Source organism: Monodelphis domestica, chromosome 8 (genome assembly GCF_027887165.1).
Source record: "Monodelphis domestica isolate mMonDom1 chromosome 8, mMonDom1.pri, whole genome shotgun sequence".
NCBI classification, from domain to species: domain Eukaryota; kingdom Metazoa; phylum Chordata; class Mammalia; order Didelphimorphia; family Didelphidae; genus Monodelphis; species Monodelphis domestica.
Genome location: NC_077234.1, coordinates 46885567 through 46910782, shown reverse-complemented (window position 1 = coordinate 46910782; position 25216 = coordinate 46885567). Strand labels below are relative to the sequence as shown.

Sequence of the window (25216 nt, the reverse complement as noted above, 5' to 3'; positions counted from 1 at the left end):
GAATTTGTACCTCTAGGTCTCCAGGTCTGTCTATCTATCCACTGAGCCACCCAGTTGTCCCCTCCTAATTTTAACATTATGTGATTTTCTGTGTGATACAATATCTATCTCTGTCTCTATCTCTATCTATCTCTATCTCTATCTCTATCTCTATCTCTATCTCTGTCTCTGACTCTGTCTCTGACTCTGTCTCTGTCTCTGTCTCTGTCTCTGTCTCTGTCTCTATCTCTATCTCTATCTCTATCTCTATCATCTATCTCTATATAATGTATATATATATATATATATATATGAAAAAAATATATATATATCAGTGGTTTTGGAGTCAGGGAGACCAGGGTTTGAATTATATCTTTACCACTTTCTGTTTTGTGGCTTTGACCAAATTGCTTGGTTCTCAGTTTCCTTATCTGTAAAATGAGGGCATGGGACTAGATGACTTCAAAGGCCTTGGATCTGTAATGCAAAACTTCCTTTTTCTCTTTATTTGGAATAGCCCGTTCTCTCTTCCTGCATTTTACTGAGTGTAATGTAAGCTTCTCTGGCAAGCCTTGATGTTTACTAAATATTACAGACAGGTTCAGATGTGAAAGTATAAGTCCAAGTTTTTAAGACATCATGATTCATTAATACTTGCTTTTAACAGGATGAACTCACTGCAGTGAACGTAAAGCAAGGCTTCAATAACCAACCAGCTTTCTCTGGTGATGAGCATGGCTCTGCCAAGAATATTGTCATTAACCCATCCAAGGTAAGGCTCAGCCTTCATCTTGGGCTTCATTTCTAAACTGTGGAGGGTGCGTGATTCTCTGCTTAGATACAGTATTCAGTTTTCAGCCAGGCAAATATTTTTTTGGTCTAAAAATATCTTTCGAAATGATAGCCAGGCTGTGGTTAGTTGCATCGGATGACTTTGTTCTTCAGGTGATAGTATGTTCGAACAGAATTGTGTCTCCCAAGCCCAACACGACCATTTTGGGAAATAAAATTGCACGGAAAAGATGAACAGATAATGATTTCATGTTAGTTCCTTTAAAGAAATGGTCCTTGATACAGATTAAACAGAAATATTTCCCTGAGTGCGTATGTTCTCTAAGTCATGTTAACTTAAAATCCGATGATTCAGAGTGGCCATCTGAATATGAATACTACTTCTTCATGGGCAACTCTCTTAAGGTTACAAGTTAGAAAAGTCTCACTAAATGATATCAGTGCAGGGAATGTCCAAGTCAGGAGTTCTCCACATGGATTTAGAACAACAAAAAAGAGTTTGTCCTTGTTTCATGAGATTAGGAACACTTCTCAGAGGACTGACCAGACCCATTGACCTGGCACGAACGCTTTGTTCAGTTTCAATTGGATTTGATGTGTTCTTTAATTATTAAAATGCTAGTGTCAAGAAGAAGAGAAGCCCTAACAACCATCATTATTGATATTCCTGGCATTGGAATATTTTGGTCCTTTTGAATTGTTTTATTCCCTCGAGTCAACTTGATACATTCTCAAGGATTAGCCCTTCTTACAGCAAGAACTTGGGCATGGCCTGGATATTCTGACCTCAGGTTCATTGTTCTTTCTACTGTGCTGTTCTGCCTCTTCTTCCCATCACTAATTATGGCACAGCAGTCAGTCACCAAGCATTATTAGGCATTTATTGTGAACCAGACATCTGAGTTGTCAAAAAACATTCAGCTTATGGTTCCCAAATTTAATTTTAAGTATAAAGATGGCTTTTAATTTCACAAAAATGTCACCTATCCCCACCTGAGAGTAAGACTGTTTGTGTCCAATTGAGACAATAGATGATGGCAAAAAAACCAACCAACCAACCAATCTACTATGAATTCAATAATATTTGACAATTAAATTATATTCTTTTTTTTAAGACTCTTACTATCCATTTTAGAATCAATACTGTGTCACAGGGTAAAGGTAAAAAGCTGGAGCAAAATCTATGGGGGCATCAACTGAGAAAAAGAAGGATGGAGTTTCAATCATGATATCTGACTAAGCCAAAGTAGAATCAATATTGTGTATTGTAATAGTGGGATTTGGTAGGGGAATGAACAAGAAGGAAATATATAAAAAATCCAGATTTGTTGTTTGGGAAAGGGAGGAAGGAAAAGGGGTTAGGATAATTATTACAATTAAACTTACACCCTAATTTCTATATATCTATCTTAACCTATCTTATCTAAGCTAAAGCAATAAGTGTCCCCAATAACCAAATCTCACAAGTGGAGTCCAATCAAATGGGCCAAGATCTTCAGATGAATACTGTCTAAAACAGGTCTAGTGGAGAAGTGGATTCTCAGTCTTGTTTTCAAGCTGCCAGCAGCCAGTTCAAAAGATTCCTCTCTTCAGCTGGAATCACCAAAAAGCCAGAAACCTGCTTTCAAACCTTCAACTCCAGGTCCATCAGGAGAGAAGTGCCAAGACTGTTGGGACTTTAGAATCTTCTAATAACTGTGTCCTCAAAGGATCTCTGGGTTCTACATAAGTGGGGAACCATTGTTTTAGATGCTTTATTCCACCCACCTCATTTCCTGGTTACCAAGACAATTCTTAAAAAAAAACATATTAAATTGGAGGAAATAAATACTTCAAATTAAATGTCAGAAATTATACTTTGGTCTCTTCTCATGCTCTAGAATTCATTTTTTCTCTAAGTCGTCTTCTTCCCAGAAAATTTTGCTTCCGACAGTATGCATCTGCTAAGAAGGTATTCACAGGACCCAGGATGCATATGCAATTATACCGAGTTTCATCGGTATCATTAAGTCCACAGAAGAAAGTGTAATTATAAAAGCAAACAGCCCAAATTTTAATCAGGCATTAATCAGAAAGGATCAAGGAACACTTTCTTCACATCTTTTAAAAAATTGCTCCTCTTTCATATTCAGGTAGACAGATTTGGCTAATTGCTTACACCTGTACACCAATCTACAGACTAAATATTTATTGACTCATGAACATTAACTTGGATGATAATTTGTCTTTTAAAAATTGTGCTTACTCTTGCTGCATAGCTAGGGTTGTAAGACCTATTGGTCGTCACCTTCTGCTGTGGTGAGGGGCACAGGGAGAGACTGACCTACCTTTCTTAAAATATGGGTAAGGAATAGGGAAGATATGTTTAAATAGACCTGGGGACACAGGGAGGCACTGCCTTAAAAAAAATCAAACAATTAAAACCTCTTATCTTCTGTCTTAGAATCAAGACCCTGTATTGGTTGGTTCTAAGGCAGAAAAGTGGTCAGGGTAGACAATTAGGTTTGTGTCTTGTGCAGGATTGCACAGCTAGGAAGTGTCTGAGGTCAAATTTGAACCCAGGACCTCCTGTCTCCAGTCCTGGTGATCTATCCATTGGGTCACCCAGCTGCCCCCTGCTGCCCTCTTTTTTTTTTTTTTAATTTAAAGGGAAAGAGACAGGGGAGAGATGTAATAGACCTGGGGATATAGGGAGCCACTGCCCTACCTTTAAAAAAAGGGAAAGAATAGGAGAGAAAATGAAAGCAAGTTTACATTTGTTGTTATTATTCAGTTGCGTCCCACTGTTGGAATTTAATTGGAAGAAATACTGGAGTGGTTTTCCATTTTTTTTCCTAGCTCATTTTACAGATGAGGAAATGAAGGCAAAGAGGATTAAGTGACTCATCCCAGGGCTACACAGTTAGTGAAATGATTGAGGTCATTTCTGAACTCAGTACTATGAGCCTTCCTGACTCCACACCTGATATTCTATCCACTGTGCAATATAGCCACCCTGATAATATATAGCTTCATCCATTTCCAGTTATTATTCCATTTTTTGATCTCCTCCCCTACCCATACAGTTCCAGATTAAAAAAACCCAATAATATATATATATATGTGTATCTATCTATCTATCTATCTATCTATCTATCTATCTATCTATCTAAGCTCCAGAAACCTCTCTAAGGCGTGTTTGCTTCCATTTATTCAAAGTGAAGCGTGGTTGGTATCATGAGAAATTAGTGTCTGTAAAATGGACAGGTCAATTCAAAATTTGGGGAATTTTAAGTTGTTTGCTATGAATAGAAACTTGAAGTGACCTTTGACCAGATTTCAGAGTGATTAATGTAAATACAGTTTTCTTCCTGAATATATGCATCATTAAGATGGTAGAAATCCATAAAATAACAAATATGGAAAAATGTCTTACATGATTGCACAACTAAGATTTATGTCCTATTGCTTACTGTTTCAGGGATGGAGAAGGGGTGTGGGAAGGAGGGAGAGAATTTGGAAATCAGAATTTAAAAAAATGAATGTTAAAAATTGTTTTTACATGTAATTGGAGGAAAAGAAATTAAAAAAAAAAGACATTGGAAGGAGGAAGGGTAATAACTGCATGATTACTAGATTTTTCTACTACTGTTTTAAAACCCAAAATTCATATTAGGATAAGTATTCTCTCAAGAGGGCTGGGTATAATTAACATAAATAAGAATGTCTAATGTGGTAAAGGGGAAAAGGTAGATTTAGAATAAGGCAAAAGTTTTTCACCTTTAAAATGTTCAGTATTTTATTTTGTCTTGCCAGGTATCTTCAAAGCCATTATCCTTCCTATACATTTTTTCCCTGGTAGAACAACTTTTTTTGTGATTTAGATTTCTAAAGAACAAAGGTTTTATCTGATTTTCATGGGGAATCCCAAGTCTTTGCTTAGAGGGATTGGATTGTAATCTTATTATGTGATCCACTGAATTGGTGACTTTATCCAATTAAATGGTAATCACAGATTTTTAATATTAGCAGGATGTTTTTTTATGATCTTTAAATCTATTTTTTCTTTCTTTTCTCTTATTTCATTTCACCAGATTGGAGCTTATTTTAGCAGCATATTAGCAGAAAAACTGAAGCTAAATACTTTCCAGGACACAGGAAAGAAGAAACCACAAGTTAATGCTAAAGATAATTATTGGCTGGTGACCGCCCGATCTCAGAGTGCAATTCACAATTGGTTCTCTGATTTAGCAGGAAATAAACCACTCACTAATTTAGCAAAAAAGGTATCAGTTCCTTTTTTTTCACATTGTTTTAATATTTTTTTTTACTAAAGTGGAGAAACTCATAGTGATGAAGTTCTTCCCATCCCCAAATAGGAGGGTGACTCCCTATGTGTATATATATATTTCCCCCCACTTTTCCTGGTTTTGGACTGTGTTAATGTCGGGCTTCTGTCTAAAACAAGAAGCTTCATATAGAAACACAGTTTCTATGACCTACTGAAGGTAGAGAAGGACTTTGACGTCCAAAGCAGGTACCAAGAATCCATCATTTCCATGGCTCGGACTTCTCAGTTTGGGAAGTCCTTGAAAGCAGAGCTAAGTGTATAGAACTCTGTGCCTTGTGGGTAATTCACCCCTCTTTAAAAGAAAACATCTTGAGGTTCGGAGCTAAATCTTGTTTCCCCCATCAGGTGAGCTCAAGATTGCGGTTCTGTGTGTTCTTCATCTGTGAACGAGTGAAATGAACTGAGTTTGCCAGGCTCGTTGGGTGGCTTTCTATTTCCTTTGATCAGTGTGCCTCAGAACGAACATTTTCTCGTAAAGGGGGGAAAAAGACACACAGGATCAACAATCTTGTAGGCCAACTAAAAGAGAATGTTTATTGGAAACTAGCTAAAGAGCTAGAAACCTTTTTCTTGGTAGGCTTAGAAATGGCTTCCTCGATCTTTGTCTGCTTCTATGGTTTTTTCCAATGAGCATGTGAGTTTCTTTACAGTCTCCTCTGAAGCCTTTTTGTCCAAGGTATTTCTGTCTTATTCTCTTGATTAACTTTTCAGTAGCAGACCCATCACTGGCCCAAAGTAGAGAAGAGCTTCCTTGCAGTTGTTTTTTTCCTTTTTAAACAAAACTCCTTCTAAATAGGACTTGTTGCTTTTCATTGGTCTTATTTTGTTTCCTTTCAAATCGCTATGTGACCACCATAGGTTTCTGTGACCAGACCCAACTGAAATATTTAAATGCATAAAACAACCTACCCCAAACAAGTCAGTTAATAAATGTATATTAAGCACCTACTGTGTGCCAGGCAACTTGCTAAGCGCACACCAAACCTGTTCCCATTCCCCTCCTTTTTTGGGTCATGTCACTAAAACTCGTTGGACTGTTTGGCTTTGTCTTTTCCAGTGGTGAATGGCTTACTAGATGACCATACTGGAGGCCAGGCTAATCTCATCCGAGTATGTTTTACTGTTTGCTTTCTCTCCACTAGGAATTCCTATGCTGTTTGTGGGTTAGCACCTCCAACTCCTGCATGGCCACCCTGGCATTCTTCTTAGCAGGTTTCTCTGTTCTGGAAGCATTTCAAACATATTTATGATGTTCTCTGATTGCTCCTGCTGGCAAGGGGATGATGCACTTTGCATTAGAGGTGTATTGATCTAGGAGAGTCATCTTCTAGGAAAGAGGCAAATCCTGGAGCAGTTTGTTAGCCAATGTTCTTCTTTCTTTATTAGGAGCTGCTTACCCTGGCCAAATCAGGTGTTGTTCAGGTAAGCCCTGGCATTCCTTCTTTGCAAATTTATAGATGTTTTCTTTGTAGAACCATTGAACCTAGTTCAAAGTAGTCATTTCTTGGGCTTTTTTCTTTTCTTTTCTTTTCTTTCTTTTTTTTTTAAAGAACATTTTCAGTTGGTCTGAGCACCTGTTCTTCTTGGGATTGCAAAATTATTCATTCTCTGCATGTTCTTCATTAGTTTCTTTTCTTTTCATTTTTTTTAAGTTCTGATTTAAGTATTGGCTTCTTGCATTTCTCCTGGAATTCCTCTTTCAGATAGATTAAGGCAGAAATCCTTGCCTTTCCTGCTGAGATCATGCATCACCTTCCACCTCTGCTTTGGGGTCTAATAGTGTTGGGTATATGTGAAAGATCAAATTTCTTGTTTTGCTGTCAGAATGAATCATGCAAATCTGCAGGTGTTTTACTTCAGAGAGGGTTGACAACTGCATGGCGGGAAGGGGACAGGGTTTTTTAATTGATAGACAGGAACAGCTGAATTTTGAATGGGAACCTTCCTTGCTGCTTTAGTGTGTGTTATAGGGGAATGTCTCTAAGTTCTGAAAACTTCTCTAGTCTTCACTTACCCATTTCAGGTGGTCATCTGCTCAATCCGACCAGTGGTGGTGATTCCTTTTGGCCCTGTTGCCAGTGTGGAAAAATGTACAAAGAGGAATGGGTAGGGAGAAGAGAGGGTTCTTCCATGGGAGGAAAATACTGGTTACATATTGGATGCTCTTAGTTTTTAATGTTATGTAGCTGCAGCTGTTACCTCCCTGCAAACCATTGATATTATTTAACTTCAAGACAGTTACAGTCTTACTGTATTTTATTTAAACTGTCTTAGAAGACAAGAAGATATTTGGATCTGCCGGATGACTGACTGAATCAAACAGATGGCCCAAACTTTTGGTCACTTTCCTCTATTAAAAGTAGTTTCTAACTCTGTAAGGAAGACCAACAATTTGGTCCACGTGAGCCTTTTCCTTCTGGTTTGCATAATTCTAATGGTTTGGGTCAGCACTGGCTGTAGCTCTAAATTGGACAACACTATTGATCTCTCTCTTCTTCCCTAATTATATAACTTTATTCTCACATATTTATGTGTGTGTATGTATATGTATATTTCTTCGGAATTTGAAGCTCTCAGATTTAGCTAACTACTCCTCTTGGGAAATTGCTTGTGAGAGTAACATTAGGGTTTTGCCTAGGGCTATTATAATAACTCCAGTAGCTCTGTTTTGTTGGATATTTCATTTAAATATTTAATATGCTGTATAAAATTTATCTTCTTTAGCTTTTAATCCTCCTGTCGATTGCTGTTACAAAGAAATCATTTAGGTTTTCCAGGAAAGATAGCATCAGTAATAACTCTCCGAGGTGGCAAACTTCTCCTGCTTTTGTTTGTCTATCTCCTCTGGATCTGGGTCCTAAGACATTTTTCTGTGTGCCTGCCTGAGAAGCAGCCTGGCCTTTGACAGACATCTGACATACCAAATATTGTATTAGAGTGAACAGCCAATGTGCCCTGGGGAATGAATGAATAAGTGCGTGTCTTCCTATGACAGTCTTGAAAGATGTAGTCAGTGAACTTAGAGCCTCGTGTCCTTTCAACGAAATGCTTCATGAGTAAAACGTCCTACTAATTCTTGACCAGATGCAGTCTAGGGGCTCCCCAGAATTTGGAACCTTAATTCATTCCCTTTTGAGTGGTGGCTGCCAAATTGGAGGGTCTGGCCAAGGATGAGAAGAAGGTGTGCGTGGGAGCCGGTTGACTGTTTTGAAACTGTTACTTCGCATGGAAAGAACCACTGACAGCTTGAGAGACAGTAGGAGGAAATCTTTGGTTCTTTCCATTTGTGGCAGGTTGAGACCAATGTGCCTTCGACTTGTGGCTGTGGCTAGGAATTACCCTTGCTGGTTCAGAGAAATCCCAGGAACTCACAAATGTAATATTACTAAAAGGCCTTTAATTCATATAATACTTTTGCTTTTTCAGAGGGCTTTCTTATATTACTTTATGACCTTTAACTGCCCTAAAGAAAAGTAAAAGAAGAGATGAGGAGGGTCAAATAATCATTTGTAGGCTTACTGTATGCTTTATAGAAAACTCATTTGATCCTCACAACAACCCTGGAAGGTAGATGCTATTATTCTCATTTTATAATTGAGGAAACTGAGGCAGAGATTAAGTGACGTGCCCAAGGACATGTGGCTAGGAAGCATCTGGGGCCAGACTCCAAGCCTATCCACTGTGCTACCTACCTTCCCATTTCACTTAAAATTAAAAGGATGAAAGCTTAAATGATTGGTCCCACTTTCACATATATTATGACAGAATCAGGAATTTTCTCATTTGAAGTTCAGTGTTCCTCATTTTACCTATTCTGACCCTGGGACTTAATGACTCCCACCTGCTGTCATAGCTAAATGCAAATGTTGACCCCAGACCTCTTCTCTAGATTTGTGAGTTGCCCAAATTCTGGGGGTAAAAAAGCCTTTCCTAAGATTGTAGATATTAGAGACTTTAAGAAAGAATTCTTACCCTTCCCACCTGCTCCCCTCTGCTCCTTCACTAGTACCTCTGTGGTCTGCAAGTCCCTAATTTAAATGAATAAATTAATCCCTCCATCATTTCTGTTTCTTTTCGACACTCTCATTTTCCACGTCAGTGTTTGTCCGGATTGCTGATGTATCATTTTCGCAGTGATACTTTCATTGAGAGCAGATGTAATAGAGTGAATGGAGTGGCCACAGAGTGGATTCCATATTTTGCTTGTGTTATAGATTTGTCTGTGTCACCTTGGGCAAGTTATTTGAGCTCTCAGTGTCCCAGGACAAATTCTAGGACTTACGTTTCAGAGCAGGCGCCAATCTGCCACTCGTAGGAGTTTCTTCAGTGGAAGTTCGTTATATCAATGCGATCCCAGATCTGGTCTCCTCTTCCCTCTGCCCTCGCCCTAGGATCCTAAAGAGTGCTTCCATTTGTGTCAAGCACCGATTCTTAATATAGGGTCTATGGATTAATAGGGGAAGAGAAGGTGGGATGATCTGTGAACTTGTTTGGAGGAAAATCTCCATTTCAATAAAATTGGTTTCCTTTTTAAGCCTCTGTATTTTATTTTATGCATTTAAAAACATTTTGAAAAAGGATCCTGTGGAATTTACAGACCCTCAGTCAAGGTCCCTGACACATAAAAGGTAAAGAACCTCAAAGTAGAAGTTGAAGTCTTACAAAATGCTTACCTCACAACGCTGAGGGATGTAATTATGTATTATTATCCCTTTGTTACAGATGAGCAACTGAGGTTCAGTGAAGCTAAATGGTATAAAATAGATTTAAACCCAGGCACCAGGACAAATGTTACCCTTCCATATTGATGTTCTGCCCCTCCATATTAGCTTTCTTGCCTCTCCACATTATTTCGTACCTGTGAAACTTTTTGCATTCTGTACAACTTAGGAAATAATGGTATTGCAAAGCATTTGTCAACAAAAGCTTCTTTGGAGAGTGGAGCAATAGGGACAATTGTCCACATTAGCTCTGGACTCAGGTTTGTTGTGTATTTAGACATCATTTTCCTTCTACTCTTGCTGATGGTGCTCAGTTTTGAGCATCCATGTGAATTATGAGAAAATTCACACACCCTCTTTCTTATAGGTATGGGCTTTATTTTCTAGGAGAAGAATTTAGATGTCAATTTCTTGGGTTAAGTGTCTTGTCCACGGTCCTATCTAGTTTAATGCAGAGGGAGCCGGGATCCAGGTGTTTTAGCCACGTTTCAGTATACTCTAAATTATAGCAGGCTGTTCCTCCAGACAGAGTAAGTAAGCTTTATTCCTAGTTTTGAAAAAAAAAACAACAAAAAGCCCTCTTGGCAAATCTACTTACAGTTGTTGAATTTTCATCCCATTAATTGTTCCTTTGCAAGTAAGTAAATTTGATTTTTGACTTGTTTCGTTCTCCCCCTCCCTTTTTCTCCTTCTTTCCTTAATTTGTAGCTTACTACTGTGTGATCTGGTAGGTGACCTGGCCCTCTAGGGACCCTCCATCCCCTTACTTATAAAAAGTAAGGGGCTAGAAGAGATGAATGCCAAAGTCTCTTCCAGCGCTCAATCCTAGGATTAAAATGTACTCTTCCGAATATTATAAACATTGATTTTTTTCTCTCTCTTCTTAAGGTTCCTATCCTCAGCAAAAAAGAGGATGTTTTTGCATATTTAGCAAAATATTCAGTGCCATTGCTTCGGGCAGCATGGCTGATCAAGATGACGTGTGCCTACTATTCTGCAATTTCTGAGGCTAAGATTAAGAAGCGTCAGACAACTGATCCCAATATGGGTAAGTTATTAGCTGCAGTTCCTCAATTTATTTATTCTGCACATCTTTAGCTCTTTCTGCATTAGGTCCTGTGAGTGATACCAAAAAAAAGTTAAGATTATTATTTTCTCCTACTACTCAAGTTTAGTGTTGAAAAACAACTATCCTTGATTTTCATTTTAATCTGATTTCATCTGGATACAAATATTGATTGGTAGAAGCCAGGGCGCTGATCTGGAAGACTATGAGACTGAGAATCAGGAGATGTAGGTTGCCACTGATTTGCTCAGGGATGTATGAAGAAACAGTCATATATACTTCTCCTACGTGGTCCCTTCCCCCCCAAAAAAAGTGTTCTCTGGTGCTACGAGCCCTGTGGATTGGATGGTCCATTGGTCTGATCCAATGAAACAAGTCTTTTTTGTTTTTATACTTAACCTTTTGAGGAATTCCCGAGGAATTGAGGGACTCCACCAGAGGGGAGAAGACCCCCCAGTGGCCATACTTTGGCCCTCTTCCCAGAGCAGGCAGGAGCATGATGTGAAGCATTTTGACAGAACTATGGAAATTTGTATCTAAGGTATAAATCATGAAGCTGGGTGGTATGAGGTGGGCAAAGACTATCCAGTGCCTGGCTTATAGTGGCATATAGTGGATGCTTAAAAAAATATTTGTTGACTGACTGAAAGGTTTTCCAGTTGGCCTTTGTGGGCTGGTGAAATCTTAAAGGCTCCTTGACACCGTGGCCTCTTCTTGATTGTTCTCCTATAATAAACGTGACCCAGAAAGAACTGGAAACCACAATAGAGAATTTACTACAAATTAAGAAGATGAATTTCATGGCAGTGATAAGGTCTCATGACAGTTAACATCACAGATCAAGCAGAGAGGTAACACAAAGCCAGTTGTATTTTTCTCACTTCATTAGTACCAGGAATGCTATATTTGACTTTGCAAAGGCTGAAATATTTTAGTAGGTCAGAAGAAAAATCAATAAGTGTACTCAGGAGGACAATCACATTGGGATTGCTAGTGGGATAAATTTTGGAAGGAAGGGCTATTAGAGTCCACCTTTATTTAAGTAGCATTCATGGAATGTAAATCAACCAAGGTTTAGAAAGGGAATTCACTGGTGTATGAGGGTTGGGGCGTGATTGCTTATTAAAGGATCCTGTTTAAATGGGGAATTGAGCCAGGGACTGAATACTAACTGGAGGAAGGAGCTCTTGCCCCTGCAGGCTGTTCAAGCTAGGAATTGGAAAGCAGGCAGGGAGTTAGAGGTCAGGTTCTGGGCTGGTACAGCATCACCCCCTCCATTTCTAAAAGCTTTATGGCTTGTAGAGCACTTCCCACATATTCCCTCATTTTATCTGGGAGAGATAAATTGGGCTGTGAGAGGGTGATTCTTTGAATCGTTGAGTTTTGGGGTATTTTGCCCCATTCTGATGCAATGGAAAGAGTATTTGGAGTCAGCAGACTTGAGGTTGAGTCTCGGTGCTGCCATATGGTACCAGTGTGACCTCCCCAGTTTCCTCATTTGCATGATGAAAGAGTTGACCTCTAAGATTTTTCCTTTTATGAGTCTGTGAGCCTCCTTTTTTCAGAGGAAGTCACTGAGATTCATCAGGGTTCAGTGGTTTTCCTTTAGGAGAATTTCAGTTCCTTGAGATCAGAGATTCTTTTATTCTTGCTATCTCCAAAATCATAGAGCTGTGTACGTTGCAAGGTTTATTGAATTAATTATATTCAATTTACTAGCGTTATACCATTTCCAAGGCAGGATTTAACATCACTGACCCAGTGAATACTGGATCTAGGTACTCCATGACCACCGTTGTACATTGTACATTTTTGTTGTGGTTCAGTCCTTTGCAGTCGTGTCTGACTCTTTGTGACCCCCTTTGGGATTTTCTTGGCAAAGATACTGGGGTGTGTTTTGCTGTTTCCTTCTCCAGCTCATTTTATAGACAAGGAAACTGAGGCTAATAGGCTAAAGTGACTTACTCTGGGTCACACAGCTAGTAAGTGTCTGAGGCTAGATTTGAACTCAGGAAGATGAATCTTTCTGATTCCAGGCCTGGTGCTTGGTGCAATATGGTGGCACTTAGCTACCAGCATGTGATGCATTTGTACATTCATTCACTCTTTGCTTTCTTTCTCTATTAGAATGCAAATTTCTTTTGTATTTGCACACACAGCAGTAAGCACTCTGCTTCCTACTTTACAGATGCTTAATATGTGATTTTCTTTCTTTTTTTTTAAACCCTTCCCTTCCCTTTTGGAGTCAATACTGTGTATTGGCTCCAAGGCAGAACAGTGGTAAGGGCTAGGCAATGGGGGTCAAGTGACTTGCCCAGGGTCACACAGCTAGGAAGTGGCTGAGGCCAGATTTGAACCTAGGACTTCCCGTCTCTAGATCCGGCTCTCAATCCACTGAGCTACCCAGCTTCCCCCTTAATATGTGATTTTCTTGAGTCATGTTCATTCAAGTCTTTCCTGACTCCTGGGTTACATCCTTTCTCCTGACCTAGGAGAAGACTGAGCCTCCCCCTTTTTATACCTGGTCACTATTTCATTTTTGTGTTATCTTTGAAACCCCCCCTTTTTTTTTAAACCCTTACCTTCCATCTTAGAATCAGTATTGTGTATTGGTTCCAAAGCAGAAGGGTGATAAGGGCTAGTCGTTGGGGGTGAAGTGACTTTCCCAGGGTCACACAGCTAGGAAGTATCTGAGGGCAGATTTGAACCCAGGATCTGGCTCTCAATCTACTGAGCCTCCTAGTTGTCCTTCTTTGACACTTTCTTAAGTTTCCTTCAAGGAAAGTACGTGGATAGTGGGAAGCCCTTGTCTTCTAGACGCAGCATTCATAATGTAGGCAACCTGTGATTCCATGAAATCTAAAAAGAGTACATATATAGGAGCAAATAAAAAATAGAAATAAAAAAGCAGTTTGCCTTTAATCATGCAGACTTGAGCAGATCAGCTTCGGGAGCAGGTTCTATCCTTTTTACTCTCTCCATCTAGGACAGGAATGACTATGGCAGAGCTCCCCTTTGCTGGTGGAGGTTTTATAGCTTTAGTTATCTCGGTGATTGTTCTTTAGATTTTAAGTGTTTTCAGTGAAAATGGGCTTTGTTTCCTTGAAAGAGGAACATTTGTTTTCTTTTCCCTTCTCTCATTCAGAGTTTGAAGACAGAGGAGGAGGATTGCTGTTGGATTATATTTGTGGTTGCTTAGTTGTTTCCAACTCTTCATGACCCCTTTTGGGGTTTTCTTAGCAAAGGTTCTGGAGCTGTTTGCCATTTCCTTCTCCAGCTCATTTTACAGAGGAAGAAACTGAGACAAGCAAGTGAATGTTGGAGACCCTAGGTTTTGATACAGTGACAGACTTTCAAAAATAACTTCCAGGCACTTTGAATTTAAGGAACATAAGAAGAGATTTAGAAAGGAGACAGAAAGAGGGAATTTCGTAAGCCCTACAACGGTGAGGGACAAAGGTGAGGCAATGAGTGGAAGTGAACTGAAGGAAATGCTATAAAGGAGGGAGTTTTGACTTTTTTGTTTTTGCTACTTTTATACTTAAGAGGGTAAATAAAAAGAACAGCAGGACAGGCTTGGCTGCAGATTTTGAGAATTTAATTAAAGTTGTTTTAAGGGGTGGCAGAAGAATGGTTTAGATCTCTTCAAATGCCTTGATCATAGCAAAAACATTCCATTTGATTATGAACACAGTACCTTGGATACAGAGAACACTACCATGCAGGTCCTGCTCTCAGGGATCTTCTAATCTGATGGGTTCAGGGTACAGGATGAAGAATTTGAAGGAGACTCGATGGCCATTGATCATGACTCGTCCCTGAAATGATATCCGTCGCACATCATCTCAGAGATGTAGCCATCCAGCATTTGTTTGAAGCCTTCAACTAAAGAGGAATCTACTGTTTCCCAAGGCAGCCCATTCCAGTTTGGGATAACTTTAATTGTTGGGGAATATTTCCACACTACTTTGCATCTTCTCCCCATGATCCCTCGCTATGTCCTGTGGTGCCAAACAGAAAAAGCCTTCTCTGTGATTACTCTTCACTCATTCGAAGACAATAAGCTTGCTTCCATTAGAACATTTTTTTTTTAAGGCTCCTACTTTCTTTAAACGGGGAGTTCTTAACCTTTTCTGGGTCATGGACCCTTTTGGCAGTCTGGGGTAAACCCTCTCAAATCAATGTTTTTAAATGCACAAATTAAAATCCAGTTTTAAAGGAAACCAAGAAATATACTTATTTTAAAGTATTTTCTAAAATGTCCACAGTCCCCAAATAGAGAACATCAGCTTGGACCTTCCTTATGACATGACCTCCTTCCTCTGGCTGATTTTCCTCCTTTGGGTACTACCTAGCCAATCAATGCCCTTCCTAAAATATGGCGCCTGAACTGAATCCGATGCTGTCTGATTAGGACACAAGACAGCTGGACCAGATGCCTTATTCTTCTTTAGCGTAGCCACAGGTTTCCGTGTCCAACTGCTAGTCCCAAACTCTCAGATCTTTCTGAGACAAACTCCTATGTAGCCAAGCCTATTCTAGCCTGTACTCATGAAGCTGATTTTTTTTTTTAAAGCCAAACATAAGACATTATTATGTCAGACCACACTCAATTCCATCTTAGTGGATTTGGCCCAGTGTGCTAGGCTGGCAGGATCTTTTTGGAGCCTGACTGTCATCCAGTACATTAGCCATCCTGCCCAACTTTGAATTCTCTGCAAATTTAGGAAGTATTCTTACGTCTGTGGAATTATTCAAGCCATTGGCAAAAATCTGAAGGAGCGTGAAGCCAAGCACAGATCCCTGAGGTGCTCTACTGGAGCTATACGCAAGTTTATAGGAACACAGGATTCCAGCTCTGGAAGCCAACCTTCTTTTACTATTGAAAGAATAGGCTCGGGGAGGCTGGGACTAGCCCAGAGTTAAGGGGGAGAGGGGGCAGAACTGGGATTCCAATCGAATTCCTCTTATACCGAGCCATTCACATCAGCTGTCTAGGGGTCTGTTCATTCAACCAGTTCCAAATCCACTGAACTCGCATCTTTATTTTATTTTTATTTAAACCACTTGATAACATGACCTCAAACTATCCAGACTCAATGCACATCACTCGCCCATACACATATGCCGCAAATACAGACAGATCGACCTTTTTTCTGTTGGTCACACAGTAGCATACACCAATCCCCAGTCCCCGTGCCTTTAAATTAGCTGGCTGTTGCAGTCCGTGCCTGGCATGCATTCTGCCTCCCAGAACCGCCCTCTTCTTTCAACATGCAGTTCAAGTGTTGGCTTCTACATAAGTGGTATTCAAACTTTTGGGTCTCAGGACCCCTTTACACTCTTAAAAATGGTAGACCCAAAGAGCTTTTGATTATGAAGGTTAAACTGATCAGTATTTGACTCTAAAGATGAAAACAAATTTATTTTTAAAATATTTGTTAATTCATTAAAATAACCATACAATAATAATAATAAAAAACAAACAATAAAAATATAACCACGGTGTAATGTTATACTAATATAATAAATAATGTTAACATAAACACCATAATATGTCATAATGGAGTTATAAATGATTTCTTTTTTATTTTTTTAAACCCTTGCCTTCTGCCTTTGAAGCAAGCAAGGATAGGCAGTTGGGGTTAAATGACTTGCCCGGCATCCCACAGCTAGGAAGTATCTGAGGTCAGATTTGAACCCAGGACTTACAGTTTCCAGGTGTGGCTTTCTGTCTAATGAGCCACTTAGCTGCACTGCCTTTAGAGTCATTATTAAAGGAGATGTTACCATTTAGTTCAAGATTAGTGAAAATGAAGATGTCATTTGTGCTCCCTAGCTGCACTACCTATCTGTGCTGATCAATTAAAAATTTTTTTCAGTCCCACATTCTCTCTCTCTCCATTCCCTCCCCCAATTAGAAAGACAAGAAATAAGATACTCAATATACATATGAAATCATGCAAAGCCATGTTTTTAGTAATATGTTTTACAATTTCTCCAGGAGTCAGAGTGAAGCTTACTGGTGTATCATTTGCAGATTCTCTTCTCTCCTTTAAATATCTGAACATCATTTTCCTCTCTTCCCTCTGTGAGATGCAGTAGAAGGTGAGCTTCTTGAGTATAGTGACTGGATCCTATTGCCTTCTCTCCCCTTTGCATCCCCAGCATATAGCACAGTTCCTGGTATACAGTAGATGCTTAATAAATGTTTGCCAAGTTGACTTCATAGCTTTTTTGTTTCACCAATCAGTACCAGTGTCAGCTATCATACCCATCAGTTACACCAGTGCCTGGATGAGTCTCTTCTGGTCCAGGACATCTAAATTCACCCAGGCCAACCCTTCTCTCTTATACTTCTCTCTTTACCTAGCTTGAGTGTCTAGCTCCTTGGTCACCAGCTTTGCTCTATCCTTTTCAGTGTATGGATCATTCTTCTTGGAGGAGAAAACAAACAAACAAAAGAATTGAGCACCTCCATGTTCTCCATTATCTTCATGTTATTATCCTGTAGTTTTTTCCAAACCTTTTTGTAGACTCTAGCTTTCCTCGCCAGCTTCAGCTCTTTGCATCAGTTCGTTTGCTGGTATTCTTACAGTATCATCTTTTGCTTTTGTATGTATCCTCTGTCACCTGCCCATGATGCTATCATCTGTACATTAAAAACAAAATCTTAAGTTAGCGGTTGATGTCTGTGTTTCTTCCACATTGGTCTCCTAAGAGAATTGTTTCTATCTACAGAATTTCATTATTGACGACTTCTTGGGGAATATGGAAATATGTATTTCATAAACCCTATGTTAGACCATTTACTGTCTTGGAGTGGCAAAGGTGGGGGAAGGAGAGAGAGAATCCATATCACAAAATGTCAGAAAACAGTTGTCCAAAAATTATTTCTACATGGAATTGAGAACTTCCTATCCATCATAGACTCACCTTCTTTGTAGAATTTTAGTCCATGGGAGCCCAGCTTTTCTTTGAGCCTTTGAAATACACTCTCCTAAAAACTAGGGATCCATGTCTGACTTCCCCTTATTCTCCTCTCTTTGATTCTCCAGGAAGGAATGTCCATTCTTGTTAACTAAAATTTCCCATCATTTCTTCCCTAGTAACTAGTCTTTCCATATTAAAATGAAATACAAAATAGAATTCCCCCTTTTATCTTTTGATGGATGAAATAATGATTAAAGACAATTGAGAAGAAGGGAAACTTCCACAGAAATCTAGATAATTGAAGTTCCTCATTGCCTCTTTGTCTGGTGAACTCATCTTTTTTTCCCTTTCTGGGATGGCTGATGATAATATGTTGTGGACAACATTGCTTTGGTTTTGACAGGGACTTGAAGAAAGCCATGGCATCCAGGGGGGCAGAGATGAAGAGGGGAGAGTATCCCAGTCATGAAGGATAGCCAGGGACAATGCCAAGACCTATTTTTACTCTTAAAAATTCATTATGATACAAGGGAGATGAAGTACTCCCTACCAAGTACTTTGAGAAATTTGAGGATGGAGAAAAGGTTGGGGAAGAAAGAAGGAAAAAAGATTACATCAAACAAAGATGGCAGCCTGGGGCAAGTCTGTTCCCAGAAATGGAGTGTGATATCATGAGGTAAAGAGATGCAAAAGAGCTTGAGAAAGACTGGGCACGGTAATCCAGTTTGGTCTGAAGATTAAAGGGCAGCAAAGAGAATAGAATATGTAATGAGACAAGAGGGGGAAAGTTGGAGTCAGATTATGGAGGGTCTCAATTCTCTAAAAGGCAGGAGTATGTTTGGTGGGCAATGGGGAACCATTGAAGGTATTCCAGTAGAAGAGTGACATTGTCATACGTGTGTACTGGGAAGATAATTCCAGATGATGGCATAAAGCATAGACTAAACTGGAGAGAGTGAGATCTCTTAGGAGGGTATTAAAAACTTAAGTAGGAAGAAATGAGGACCTGAACTAGGATTTTGCTAGTGGAGAAGAAGGGACGGAGACAGAGGCAATTGAATGAATGTATGGGGAGAAGGGAACAAAGATGGTTCTGAGATTAGAAGCCTTCTTTGGTGAGCAGCAATAATGTTGGCTACTGCAACTGAGTCAATTCCCATGGCCTGAGAAGAATAATATATCACATTCCTCAATGCTCCATGGTCCAGGAATGTGAATGAGTGAGTGGTCTGGCCTCTAGATTAAGCTCTCCAGCATTGATGCTGCCATGACCCCTCTTGTTTGCTTTCCAGCCTTTGTTCCTCTTGTCTGCGTCCAAAGTGGCATTATGATACCAGGCTTGGTTGTCTGTCACTAATTTTCTGTGTGATCATGGGACCTGGGCCAATGTCTATGTCTGCTACTAATTTGCTTTGTGGGCACCTTGGATGGAGTGGAACCTTGAAATCTAATCTAAACCTTGAATTATAATCAAAATCTTAGTTGAAGGAATTGGGGATATTTTTCTTGGGTAGATGATAGCTGCCTTCAGATATCTGAAGGGCTATCACCCAGAAATAGAGATTAGGCTTGTTCACTTTGACCCCAGAAGGCAGAATCAGGAGGAATAGAATTAAATAGAAATTGCAAAGGGGCAGATTTAGCCTTGATGTCAGGAAGAACTTGCTAACAATTAGAACTATCCCCAGTGGAGAAAAGGATGGTTCCAATGGTATTGGTTTCCCCCTTATTGGCATTCTTTAAGCAAAGATTGAATGATCCTTTGTCAAATAAGTTGTAAATGGGACTTTTTTTTTGCAGGGAGGAGGTATGTATGGGATGTACTAAATGCCCACTAAAGTCTCTTCCAGCTTTGAGCTTCTGTGATGATGAGCATGAAGACAAAAACAGACTGAGAAAAGATGAGAATGACTGTTGTATCTGTCTTGGACTACTGGAGCTTTGATGTATGTTATAGCATTAGAGGAGAATGGAAGTGTTATGGGAAGGGGGAGGCATTTCCTAGGATTAGAATGATTTGAAAAGGAATAGAAAATTGCAAATTAGGAGAGGCTATTGAGGTCCTCTGGTGAGATCATGTTTAAAGATATTAAAAGCTTAAAATTTCTGAGCATCAGTACAACCATTACTCCTTGGGTTGGTAACTGTTAAATTTCTATTTATCAATTTCATTTGTATTAATGTTTTTTACATCATTAATTATTCTATTAATTCACTTTGTCACTTTCTAAATCCTCATCAAGATTCTCAGTCCATTCTCATTTCAACTCTTTCTCTTAGATGGTTTTGTAGTTAGGGAGGACTCCCTTTTTGGTTCTCTTCATTTTACTTAGCATTATTTTATATAGATCTCTTTTGATTTCTTTGTAAATGTCATGCTTGACAGCCTTAATTGCATTATCATATTTCATGAATGTAACACAATTCATTCAGCCATCCCCCTGTTGAATATTTAGGTTGTTTCCAGTTGCTGATTGCATGTAATATCTTCTATGAAAATCTGCACAGATAACTTTTTTCAGTTTTGCTAATGCTTTCAACCCTGGAATTACTGGATCATTGCATATGTCCTTATAGATTGCACAGCTTTGCAATTCCACTAGCAATAGGAAAGTGTCCCTATTCCTCTAGTGGATTGAAGTCTTTTGCTTTTAGTTATTTTAATTTGTTTAAGGGGTATAAGATGGTACCTCAGAGCTGTTTTAATTTGCATTTCTTTGATTATTAGTGAGATTGAGCACTTTCTTAAGTGATTAATAACCAAAATGTCAATATTTTTGACTCTATCTAATGCAGACCCAGAATCGCCATATACGAGGCTCTCTCCCTTTCCTCCACTCCCCTCCCATTCCCCTTTTCTCTTCTCTCGTCTCCTCTTAGATTCAATACTGTGTATTAGTTCTAAGGCAGAAGAAGGGCTAGGCAATGTTGTTGAAGTGACTTGCCCAGGGTCACACAGCTAGAAAGTATCTGAGGCTAGATTGGAACCCAGGACCTCCCTTCTCTGGGCCTGATTCTCAATCCACTTAGCCACCCAGCTGCCCCCTCATGAGGTACTTTAAAAAAGAAATTACCCATTGTTTGACCCTGGTCCTTTCCAATGCCATCACTTGAAGTCGGTTAGGGGATCAGGGCTTTCCTCTTTAGATCTAGATTTCCAGACTACCCCCTTTATCTCTTGTCACCTTAAGTACTCCTCCTTCTTAGTGAGTAATTTTTTATTAGTAATTTACTTCTCAGTTAGCTGGAAATCTATGAGGATTCTAATCCAAGTCCTTGGGTTCTGAAGCCAGTACAATCTTTCCATTCCGTTGTGACCTTCTAGTTTATCACTCTTCATTTTGGTCTTGGAGAGACTCTTTTCTTGCTAGATTCCAGATCCAGTTTCTGCTCAAGATTGCACTTTCTGCCACTTCTCATCCCCTGAGGTCCTGTTTGCCTAGGAAAAGTCCATCCATCCAGCAACTGTTGGCTGCCCTCTAGCCTCTTCCTTCTCCAACCTCTGCTTGAATTTACCCTTTCCTGATGCTTCAGGAAGTCCTCTGTAGTTGTGGCTCAGGACACTGTTGTTATGTTGGTTTCAGTCATGGACCCTATTTAGGGTTTTCTTGGCAAAGATGCTGGAGTGTTTTGCCATTTCCTTCTCCAGCCCATTTTACAGATGAGGAAGCTGAAGCCAACAGGGTTAAATGACTTTCCCGGGGTCACAGAGCTAGTAGGTGTCTAAGGGTAGGTTTGAAATCAGGACGATGAGCCTTTCTGTCTCCAGATCCTGCTCTCCGGCTCCTCCACCACCTAGCCGCCTCAGGACACTGCTTGTTGGTCCTCAAATCAGAGACAGCCTTGTTTGGGGCTGTAAGCTTGCCACTTACTTGTGTGGCGTATGCTAATCGCTTCATCATTCTGGATTTCAGTTTCCTTGAAGCTAAAATGAGGAGTGAGATTTGATTATTTCTAATCACTCTCTTCTCTGAATTACATCTTGCAAAATAACTGCTTTTTCTTATTGTCTCCGTTTTCACCAGACAAATGAAAACAAACTCCTTTTCTGTCTTATTTTCGTGTTGTCCATCATCCAACTCCTGAAAAGTAGAAGTTAGTATCCTCAGAATCCTTTGTTACACACTACATAGACTTGCTAAGGAGCAGAACGGGGTGAAATTCAGATGCACCTGTGCTTGGGTAACAGCCATCAGAGGGCTGTTGGGATTTTGGCTAACGTACTTGGTGAGCGGCCAGCCTCCTTCATAGCTTCTCGGTCAAATTGTGTGTCTGTGAAACTACTCAATGACCCAAGTCTGCATTTAAATAAAGGAAAGCTTGTTTGGAGATTGATATTTTCACTTTTTGTTGACCTGTTGTGACTCTGATGGTGCCAATAGTGTCTCCATTTGTACTTGCTTCTTGGAAACGTGTGGTAAGAATCCCCATTTGTGTTTTGTAGTCATGATCATAATTAGACTTCACAGAGACTTTTCTTCACAACCACCTTGGGAGGAAGATAGGCGGAGCTGTGTGTCATTTTCTCCATTTTACAGATGAGGAAACTGAGTCTGGTAAACATGAAATGACTTGCCCAAGATCATGTAGCTTGGACACAGGAGTCTGGGTTACGTCATTCCAAATTCAGGCTATTTCCACTACATGATACTGCTTAGGAATAATACTACAGGACCAGAGGATATTGTTACCCCAAACTGAAGTGAATTAGTGCTTAGCATAGCACTCTGTGGCAAGTCCCAAGGCATTATTAGTTAGCCCAAGATATTAGCAAATGCTTAATGTGTCAAGGGCTGATGATTAAGCCAATGCCAAGGAATGAGCTATACTAATCTAATCTGTCCTTGAATAGGTTCTGTTTATTAAACTAGTAGATGAGGCAAATCCTGTAGCTATGGTTTGCCTAGATTTTTTTCCAAAGTTTTTTTTAAACCCTTTCTTTCTTAGAAACAATACTGTGTATTGGTTCCAAGGCAGAAAAAGTGGTAAGACCTAGGCAGTCAGGGTTAAGTGACTTGCCCAGGGTCACAGAAGTATCTGAAGTCAGATTTGAACTCAAGACTTCTACTCTCTGAGCCTGACTCTCAATTTCCTGAGCCACCTAGCTGCCCCTTTTAGTAAGTTTTTTATAAAGTATACCATATTGTTCTTATGGAGAAGATGTGGAAATATGTATTAGACAGTAATATCAGATGCATTTATTTTTTCTTTTCTTTTTTTATTTCTTTTAATTTTATTTAAAAGTCAATTTAGAACATTTTCCCCTGGTTACAAGAATCATTTTCCTTCCCTCCCCTCATGACACTCAGTTCCACTGAGTTTTACATGTATCCTTGATCAGCATCTATTTCCATGTTGTTGATGTTTGCATTAGGATGTTCATTTAGAGTCTACATCCCCAGGCATATCCCCCTCGACCCATGTGATCAGGCAGTTGTTTTTCTTCTGTGTTTCTGCTTCCACAATTCTTTCTCTAGATGTGGATAGTGTTCTTCCTCATAGATCCCTCAGAATTGTCCTGGATCTTGCATTGTTGCTAGTAGAGAAGTCCATTACATTCAATTGTACCACAGTGTAGCAGTCTCTGTGTACAATGTTCCCCTGGTTCTGCTCCTCTCGCTCTGCATCACCACCTGGAGGTCGTTCCAGTCTCCATGGAATTCCTCCACTTTATTATTCCTTTTAGCACAATAGTATTCCATCACCAACAGATACCACAATTTGTTCAGCCATTCCCCAATTGAAGGGCATCCCCTCATTTCCCAAAAATTTGCCACCACAAAAAGAGCAGCTATGAATATTTTTGTGCAAGTCTTTTTCCTTATTATCTCATCGGGGTACAAACCCAGCAGTGGTATGGCTGGATCAAAGGGCAGACAGTCTTTTATCACCCTTTGGGCATAGTTCCAAATTGCTCTCCAGAATGGTTGGATCAATTCACAACTCCACCAGCACTGCATTAATGTCCCTACTTTGCCACATCCCCTCCAGCATTCACTATTTTCCTTTGCCGTCATGTTAGCTAATCTGCTAGGTGTGAGGTGATACCTCAGAGTTGTTTTGATTTGCATTTCTCTGATTATTAGAGATATAGAACACTTTTTCATGTGCTTATTAATAGTTTTGATTTATCTAAAAATTGTTTAGTAATGTTCCTTTCCCATTTGTCAATTGGGGAATGGCTTGATTTTTTTGTACAATTGATAATCAGATGAATTTAACACTGAGTGTGGGTGGACAGATTCAAAGATAATATATATATATATATATATATATATATGTGTGTGTGTGTGTGTGTGTGTGTGTGTGTGTATAATTTATGAGTCAGTGACAATGAGGCAGGAGGTCATTAGGGATTCATCTCTGTCTGGTTCTGGGCTGATGAGCCTATCTGGTATGCTCTAAAGGGGATAATATGATGGAGGGCAATACACAGTAATCATAACACTGAATGTGAATAGGATGAACTCACCCATAAAATGGAACTGGGAAGCAGAATGGATAAAAACCAGAATTCTACCATGTGTTGCTCCTAAGAAACACGTTTGAGGCAGGGTGATACACACAGATTCAAGGTAAAAGGCTGAAGCAGAATTTATTATGTGTCATCTAAAGTTAAAAAAGCAGAAGTAGCATTCATGATACCAGAAAAAGCTAAAGTAGGAATTGATTAAAAGAGATAAGGAAGGAAATTACATTCTGTTAAAGGGTACTATAAACAATGAAGTAAAATCATTACTAAACATTTATGTACCAAATGGCATAGCATCTAGATTTCTAAAGGAGAAATTAAAGGAGCTCAAGGAGGAAGTAGATAGTAAGACAATTTTAGTGTGGGATCTCAACCTTCTCCTTTCAGAACTAGATAAATCAAACCAAAAAATAAATAAGAAGTAGGGAAGTGAATGAAATGTTAGAAAAATTGGAGTTAATAGACAACTGGAGAAAACTGAACAGGGATAAAAAGGAATATACCTTCTTCTCAATAGTACATGGTACATATACAAAGATCTCCCATATACTTGGGCACAGAAATATTATGAATAAATGCAGAAAAGCAGAAATAATAAATGCCATTTTTCAGATCATAATGAGGTAAAATTATAATTAATAAGGGTCATGGAAAGGCAAATTTAAAATTAATTGAAAACTAAATAATCTAATTCTTCAGAACTGGTGGGTCAAAGAACAAATCATAGAAACAGTTATGGACTTCATTAAAGAGAATGACAATGAGGAGACAACATATAAAAACCTATGGGATACAGCAAAGCAGTACTCGAGAGAAAATTTATATCTGCAAGTTCCTATATCAACAAAATAGAGGGAGTAGATCAATGAATTGGAGTTGCAATTTAAAAAATTGGAAAAAGAACAAATTAAAAATCCCCAGAT

General features: G+C 39.3%; 1 protein-coding gene across 1 annotated transcript in view; it reads left to right on the top strand.

Annotated features, from left to right (window-relative positions):
* The window catches only part of MED12L (mediator complex subunit 12L), a 625295-nt gene that overhangs the window by 260434 nt on the left and 339645 nt on the right, over positions 1-25216 (top strand). Inside the window, 3 exon segments of the mRNA XM_056807762.1 lie at positions 647-751; positions 4845-5036; positions 10711-10870. Coding sequence (XP_056663740.1) covers positions 647-751; positions 4845-5036; positions 10711-10870 — 457 coding nt within the window.